General features: G+C 28.4%; 1 protein-coding gene across 1 annotated transcript; it reads left to right on the top strand.

Moving 5' to 3' along the window:
- The first annotated feature begins 3,035 nt into the window (after window positions 1-3,035).
- On the top strand, window positions 3,036-8,943 carry LOC123221467. Its single transcript, XM_044644315.1, has 4 exons — window positions 3,036-3,132; window positions 3,180-3,358; window positions 7,424-8,808; window positions 8,922-8,943. The coding sequence occupies exons 1-4, from the start codon at window positions 3,036-3,038 to the stop codon at window positions 8,941-8,943; spliced, it is 1,683 nt and encodes a 560-aa protein (XP_044500250.1).
- The last annotated feature ends 323 nt before the right edge of the window (window positions 8,944-9,266 follow it).

Consider the following 9,266-nt stretch of genomic DNA (forward strand, 5'->3'; position numbering starts at 1 on the left):
TTGTGAGATGGACATGATTCAGACCTTCCCCATTTTGTCTCTTGGTTTATGATTTTTTTAAATATTTTATCGTCAACATGATTATTTGTGACACATAAAAAGTTGTGTTGCCAATGAGCAAGCATTCTTTGTAAGAATATTACTACCAAAATTTATAATTATAACTGAAAAAATGATCTTATCTATACTTTCAATCATATTATATTATTATTTTACTTTTTTTATTTTTATAATTCGAATTGATAATCACTTTATCTATAAGATATGAATATAAAGATTTCAAACTCATAAACAATTAAGATGAGAATCTTTATATATAAACATATTATTTATTTACTTATGAGTTTGTGTTCCCTGTCTCATAGATAATAAATTATAACATATTTCCCAATAAATATGTGTAGTTTAACTTTATCTTCATCAAGGGATTATGCACATATATATATAGCCTCACTATTAAAATATTGTCTATTTTGAATATAAAATAATTTTGCTTTTGGTTTTTATAACTTAAAAAATATTTTAACAATTAAGAAGTTCACAGACAATTAAATTAGTTTTGTATTAGCATTTTTAAGCGATATAAGATGTGTCATATATTCCAAATATTTCTTTTATATTTTGTCAATATAAAATTTATATTGAGATGCTACAATGAACCCTAATTTTGGGTAAATTCAAAAAATTGTTTATTTTTACTTCATTCGATTATAAATAATTAAACATCTTTTATTTTTATAATGGTTTCATCATCTTTTACATATATATTCTTTCAATCCTATTATACTAATATTGTATTATTTTGCTTTTTATAATTAGAATCGGCTAGGGTCCTTAACATATAAACCCATTATTCATCTACCAATTTTGATTTATTTATGAGTTAGTGTTTGCTGTTCACAGACATGGAAAATAAGTTATAATACTTTTCCCAATATGTGATGTTTAGTGTTATCTTTATCAAAGATTGAACATGTTCACTTATTATTAAGGCATTATACGCTTTAAAACACATAATTCATCACAGTATAACTTTTAGAGTTTTGCAACTTAAAACTTTTTTTAACAATTTAAGAATTTACGAACTAATAAATCAGTCTTATTTTAACATCCATAAATAATGTGAGATATACATACATACCCAATATTTCTTTCATACCTTATTGATATGAGATTTGTTTCACTATTTATACAAGTGTCCAACATAATCTAATATTAGGTAAATTCATATAACTATTTATTTATAATTCATTTAATTATAAGTTATCAATAATCTTTTATCTCTATTATTACTTTATTATTATACTTTTATCATAATAAAATAAGAATGAAATTTACCTTTGTTTTATTCTCACTATTTATACAAGTGAGCTTTATCAATTGTTTAAGCAAAGTAACAATACTCTTATTCATCTTCATCTATAAGGATAAAATAAGTCCCTATCTATAAGAGCACACAACACATGGCTTATCAAATTTCAGAGAATACAACAACTAGTTATTATTCTATTAACTACAAGTTTGGTTATGACCTTTCTCTTGTACGTGAGAACCTCAACCTTGGGAACAATCAAGTGAGATTGCAAAAAATCTCTACTTTTAGGTATTTGTATTTGTAAATTGTTTATATATCACTAATTCTTTTTATGAATATTGAACTATATCAATTTTTTTTTTGTTAAAGTAACCAAAGTCTCATAGTTTATTAACTAAAAGAATCGAATTTTAAAATTTTTCTACAGAAAAAACCAGCCTTTTAGTATTTTTTAATAAAAGATATCCTACAAACACAACAATTTATATTATTTATTTTGTTTTAAAAGCTAGGTGAGTGGTTTGATAATTTTAATAAATAATAATAAAAAGTTAGTCTCTCAAATAAGAAAATATAAAAATTTCATCATTTCAACAAAAAAATGTAAAAGTTCGGTCTGTTTATTAGAAAAAACAAATTCAATTCCTTAAACTGAGAAAATATGATAATTTGATTTGTACAAGTGTTGTTATATATATAAAAAAGGTTGCAGGAGTGGGGCTGATGACCTCAATGTTCTATCTAACTTATTATATATTTATAAGATAACATCATTTAGAGATATTCAATAATGATATGCAAACTACACTTTCCTTTTTTTTGAAAAGATTTAACTTTTAAAACTTTTTATTAAAATAGTCAAACTTTTAAATTTTATTATTATAATGATTAAACATCCAATATTTTTAATTGAATGTATCAAATTAATCACTTTGTTTTTAAAATAAAACAAAATACTAATTATATATGATCAATAACTTCCATAAAATATATGAAAGTTGGGTCCTTTTAATAAGAAAATTTGAATGTTCGATTTCTTCAATAGGAAAATATAATATAAAAAAGGTTGCAGGAGTGAGGCTGATGACCTCAATGTTCCAATAACTTCATTTAGAGATATTCAATAATGATATGCAAACTACACTTTCTGTTTTTTTGAAAAGATTTAACTTTAAAATTTTTTTATTAAAATAGTCAAACTTTTAAATTTTATTATTGTAATGATCAAACATCCAATATTTTTAATTGAAAGTATCAAATTAATCACTTTATTTTTAAAAATAAAACAAAATACTAATTGTATATGTTCAATAACTTCCATAAGATATATGAAAGTTGGGTCCTTTTGATAAGAAAATTTGAATGTTCGATTTCTTCAATAGGAAAATATAATATTTTAATCATTTCAATAAAAAAATGACATATAGATGCTTATTAATATTATAATAAAACTATGTGTATCCAATTCTGAGAATTAAATTACCCAAAATATTATGTCACATATAATAAAATAATTTTGAATTAAGAATAAAGTATTAGTCAATCATTCTAATTATATATTTAAAAAAATATTCAAAACTGAATACACATAACAATACTTAAAATATTGTTATCGCTATATTTATTTAATTTTGTTAAAGTTTTATTAACATAGTATACAATACTAAAATTCTTTTTTCTAAGCAATTTCTACGGGAAGCTTTTGAACCGAGGAGCCGAGATGGCCAGTAAAGCTGATTTGTACGAGCCTTATCAGGCAGCCCTGAACGACGATTGGGAATCTCCGAAGGACTTCTACGAGAAATATGGACGATGCTGTCATATCCTGTAGCGGCCTCCATGGACAATGTGTTTCACTTGGCAGTGTTCAGCAAAAGTAAAGAACCGCTTCAATCTAATCTCGATATTTCTGAAGAAAAATTTATGATGAGGTATGGCTATTTAGAACAGAATGGCTACGGGAACATAGCTCTTCATGAGGCTGCAGCCAATGGGAACCTGAAGGCCGTACAGGCCTTGGTCAATCATATATGCTTTCTTGACGTAAGATTTGTCTTTTATTATAATATAATCTAATTTTGGGTAAATCCCAATAACTTTCCTAATGAATATGTATTTTTTATCTTCATCTTTATCGATGACTAAACATATAGACTAATCTACTATTAAAATATTATACGTTTTAGATATACAATTTATCATAATTTATATTTTACAGTTTATAAATTTAACAATTCAATATCTCAAGTAATAAAGGGATACTAATTACAACAAGTTCAATATCTCTTTTGTATTTTGTCAATATAAGATTTGTCTTAAAATCTCATAACATAACTCTATTTTGAATAAATTCAAATAATTGTTTGTTTCTATTTGATTTGATTATAAGTTCTTAATCATATTTTATCTTTATTATACTTTCATTGTTATGAAATAAGAAAAAGTTTTTATCTTTATTATACTCTTGTTATTTGTACAAGTAAACTTTATCAATTAGTTAAGCAAAGCACACAACACATAATTAATTATATTATAGAGAACACTACTCATAATTCTTACTCTTTTAAAGTTTGAGTAAACACTTTCTCTAACACACGAAGAATTTCAACGATTGGAGCATTCAAGTGAAATCATAGAACTCTCCATTTTCAGGTATTCATATTTGCAACTTCTTAATATATTATTAACTCTTTTTATGAATATATTGAAATATATTTTTTATTTATAAAATTAAACCTTCAGATTTTTTTTTGATAAAAGTGACTTAATTTTTAGTATTTTTTATTGATTATAACAAATAAATATAATTAATATTATTTATTTTACTTCAAAAAGAAAAATGTTAGTTTGATACTTTAAATATGAAATAATAAAGTTTAGATTCTTCCTTAAAAAAATCTAGATGTCACATTGCTATAGCTTTTTTTTTTAAATGTATATATAAAAAAAAGGCATTGCTTTTTCTTTTTAATATATATATATATATATATATATATATATATATATATATATATATATATATATATATATATATATATATATATATATATATTTATTTATTGATATAAAAAGCTAGACATTGGTATTATTTTTTCTTTTCAAACATTAAAGCACTAAAAAGGAGGTATGTAGATGAGAATATATATAATTACATGATAACATTATTTAGAGGTATTCAACAACAATATACCAAATTATATTTTTTTATTAAAGAACTAAACTTTTAAATTTTGTTATTTAAATTATCAAATTTTATTATTAAAATAATTAAATTTCATTATTTTTTTATTAATAATTCCAAATTAATCACTTTATTTTTAAAACAAACCAAAATAAATAACACTAATTGTGTTTGCTTGATATTTTTATTAAGATATATAAAAAAATTTGATCATTTTAAGAGGAAAACATGAAAATTCATTTTCTTTAATAGAAAAATATAAGATTTCAATTAATACTTGTTAAATAAAATTATGTGTATCTAATTTTAAATATTTAATTAGATATATAAATAATATGTCATCATAAAATTATATAATTTTGTATTAAGAATAAAATGGTATTAGAACTAAATAGTAAATACCCAATTAAATAATTGAAGCTGGGTTATTATCTGTATATTTGTTTAATTTTAATAAAATTTTTATTAACATAGAAAACGATGCTAAATTTTTTTGTCGGGAAATTAATTAAATTACCCCAAAATTAAGGTGGTAAAACGAAATTACCCCTGGATTTCACTGTTAAACAAAAATGCCCCAAAATTTGGAAGAGACGAAAATGCCCCTCAGAGATGAAATGGACGTTAACCACGCGTATTCGGCCAAACACACAAAAACAACATTTTCGAATTCACGTTTCGTGCACTCGGCAACATCGATTTTCTCCAGCCATTTTTGCGACGTTTCCGACAACAAAGATGGACAAAAAGGTTAGTAAAACAACCCTTGTCATCTCTTTATGCATTTTGGTTGATGATTTGAGCGATTTGATGTGAAATTACCCAATTAGAGTTAGGGTTCCGATTTGGTATGATTGACGAAAATGTTTGATTTCTTTGTGATTTAGATGAATATTGTTAAGGCTTTTGTGTTATATTAGGTGTAGATTTGATTTTTGTTGAAATGTAGTTTGAAAAACGAAATTTGGAGTATGAAATGTGGCCATACAAATTCGGTAGTCACCATGCGAATGGTGCAGTGACCACACGAATTTGTGTGGTGAGAATTGTTGAAGACGGGGTTGTTTTTTGCACTTTTCAAACTTCGTGGACTACACATAATCCTGTGGTTGGGGGTGAAACTGCGCGTTTTCATCGTGTGGTGAGGCATAATATAAATTAAAAAACTTTGTGGACTCGCATAATTACGGTCAGCCCCCCAAATTCGTGCGGTTGACGCATGAATTCGTGTGGTTGATGCCCGAATTCGCGTGGTGGGGGCAAATTACGGTTTTCTAGAGTTATCCATCATGCGTTTCCTGTGGTTGGAACCAGGGGGTAGAATACGATTATATGAAAATTTAGGGCTTTTTTGATATTTTCCTGTGGTTCCGATTTGGTATGATTATATTAAAAGTTATTGTTAGTGGCATTATTATATGAGAGAACTGGGAAATCCCAGAGAGAGGAATCCGGGCGCCATTTGGAATGAATTGAAGATAATGGACTGAACTGAAATATAAATATTTGAGGGGCTTTCAGAGAAGTAAAATGTCGTTAAAATATGTGAAAAGTCAAGTGTTTTTACTTAAATTTTCGTTGTGTTAATAATATTTTAAATTTTTTTTTTTCATTTATTGTGAGTTTTAGTTTTTTTTAGTTTGAGTCGTTTTGTTTAACACCAATTTAAAATTTCTTTTAATTTCTAAAATCAATTAAATTTAAAATATAATTTATGTTATGCAAAGTTAACATTTTTAAAAATCATTTTCAACTTGAATTTGCCAAATCAAAATTAATAAACAACAAATAAACTACACATTTGTTCAAAAGCAATTCCTTCCTGAATTTTTTTCCTCTTTTAGCTGGTATTTTTTTTTTTTTTGAAGTGTATGAAATCATACTGAAATATATTTGTGATTTTGAAAAATTTATGAAAAATCCTATGGAAAGAAATACTGAATCTGCAAAATCTTGACCAGAAATATTCTTGGTTTGAATTTTTTGTGGGTTTTCCATAACCCACAAAAAAAAAATATTTTAAAAAAGATTAAGAAACTATAAAACTTAAAAAAAATAAAATAGGAGAATTTTAAAATTATTTATTAAATTTCATTTTGGGATATTAATTAAAATAAGCATATTTTTTTCCGTTTATACCTTTTTAGGCACACGCACAGTTCTTTGACTTTTATAAGCAAATGCATTTTTAATCTCAAAAATACCCTTCGGCCCTGTAGGTGTCAGCGTAGCCTAGCGCGGGAAGTTTTTGAATAAGTTTATGGGATGCTCAATACGTATAGGGTGCGTGCACAGTGCGCGGAGTGCGTTCGCAGTGCGCGGAGTGCGCGCGGTGCGTGCGGTGCGCGGAGTGCGCGCGATGCGTGCGGTGCGCGGAGTGCGCGCGGTGCGCTCCGAGTGCGCGCGATGCGTGCGTAGTGCGTGCGGAGTGCGTGAACTGCATAACTAAAAAATTGATTATTGTTAATCAACTACAAACAAATTTAAAAATAAAAATTGATTTGGATAATTAACGCATTAAATTGTTAGCTTGAAGGTAGATGAAGATATTTACTCCTCAAACACAGTTTCACCTTTTCATTCTTTATTTCACTTTTATCAGTTGACTTTCTCCGATTCATCTTTGTCTCATTTCACTTGTTTCAATTGATATTCCATCTGGTTAATTGAAAATTTTGATAAAGATGATATTCATGCTTGGATTTGGCGGGCAATGGCATAAAGAAGGTAATCAAGATTTAAAATATATTGGTGGAGTTCAATCGTTAGTTTCAGTAAGTAGAAAAATCGATTACAATAGATTTATTGAAGCAGCATCTTCTCGTTTAAATATCGATACAAGTTCTTTTGAAGTAAAAATTTATATGCCAAATCCAACCGAATATAGTGATTTGCCATATTTATTAAAAGATGATTATGATATTAAGATGATGATGAAGTTGTCTAGCTCACAGAGAAAGTCTTCTGTATTTCTTGAAGTGGTAGCAAACCAAATTGAGCAACATGTAGAAGATATACAAGCTAACAATCAACAACAACATCCAGAAACAGAAGGATGTGATCAAATAGGCGACGTTAATCGTGATGATATTGAGGTTGGTGTTAGTTGGAATCCTTATCAAGATTGGACACATGACGAAAGAGATACAGCTGAAGGATGTTATCAAATGGGCGACTTACCAACAAATGATTTTCGTTCTGGCGGAGAAGATAAATATCATGCTCATGACGATGGTGGTATCGATTATAATTGTGTCAATAATATTGATGGTCCCGACGAAGGTGTCGATAACACAGAGATTGGTCCATCAGGGTTAGTGCATGAAACTTCAACACATCATGGTTCAAATCCTTTTTTTGGTGTTCCAGAGCCATATAGAGATATAGAAAATGAAGTAAGTCAAATTCATTCAGTTGCACCACGTGATGGCAGATTCAAAATCACAGATCAATTCGCTTCTAAACAAGTTTTAATTGACACCATATGTAGGGATGCATTGGAAAATGGTTATCAATTCAAAGTATCAAGTTCTAATAAAAAGAGATGGGATATAAAGTGTTTGCATGAAGGGTGCAAATGGAAAGTAGGAGCTGGGAAGTTAAGTAACAGTGATGTTTTTGTGTTAAAGAAGTTTGGAACCCACACTTGTCCTCGTGATATAATTAGACCTCATCATAGACAAGCGGGTAAAAGGGCAATGGGAAAAATATTACAGTCATTGTTTACTGCAGGTGATCGTGTATATAGGCCAAAAGATATTATCACGGATATAGCAGATAGATATCGAATTGATATCTCTTATACGCAGGCTTGGCGTGCTAAGAATTGGGCTTTAAATGAGATAAGAGGTTCGCCAGAGGAGTCATTCAGACTATTACCGATATTCTGTCATAACCTTGAACAACGAAACCCTGGCACCATTACACAAATAGACACGGATGAAGATCATCGATTTCATTTTGTCTTTATGGCTTTAGGATGTTCAATTAGGGCATTTCGTGATTTTTGTCGTCCGGTCATCTGTATTGATGGAGCATTCTTGAAAGGTCGATATTGGGGTACACTTTTTATTGCAGTGGGTAAGGATGGAAATAATCAAATTTTTCCATTAGCGTTTGGCATAGGAGGAAAAGAGGAAACAATAACTTGGAGCCCGTTCCTTCGAGCTTTATATCGGTGTATTGGAGATATCCCTAATTTAGCAATTATTTCAGATAGACATAATGCTATAATTCGTTGTGTGAGAGAAGTATTTCCGAATGCACATCATGGGTGGTGCAACCATCATATCAAAGGAAATATGCGAAGTTGGTATAAACAAACAAAACATATCGAAGGATTATTTTGGCGAGCTGCGAAAGCATATCGAATAGAAGATTTTCAGGAGGCTTTGCGGATGATCAGAGCTGAAAATCCAACTGCAGCAGCTTATCTGGAAGGTATTGACTATCAACGATGGGCTCGTGCATACTTTCCTGGTATTCGATATAATATCATGACTACAAATATTGCTGAGTCGTTTAATGCCTTGGCACGATAAGCGCGAAAATTGCCAGTGATGATGCTTCTGGAATTTTTGCGCTCAACTTTACAAAAATGGTTTTATACTCGACGCAATATGGCAGGTTGGAATAATTTTTTTTCAATTATTTCATACTTTTCATAATTTATAAATGAGTAACATTCTGTATTCGTTTAATTATGCAGGTGCTTGTACTCATTCTCTAACTCCATGGGCTGAAGAGAAGATGGCCAGTCATATCCAAAAG

Source organism: Mangifera indica, chromosome 7 (genome assembly GCF_011075055.1).
Source record: "Mangifera indica cultivar Alphonso chromosome 7, CATAS_Mindica_2.1, whole genome shotgun sequence".
In the NCBI taxonomy this organism is placed as follows: domain Eukaryota; kingdom Viridiplantae; phylum Streptophyta; class Magnoliopsida; order Sapindales; family Anacardiaceae; genus Mangifera; species Mangifera indica.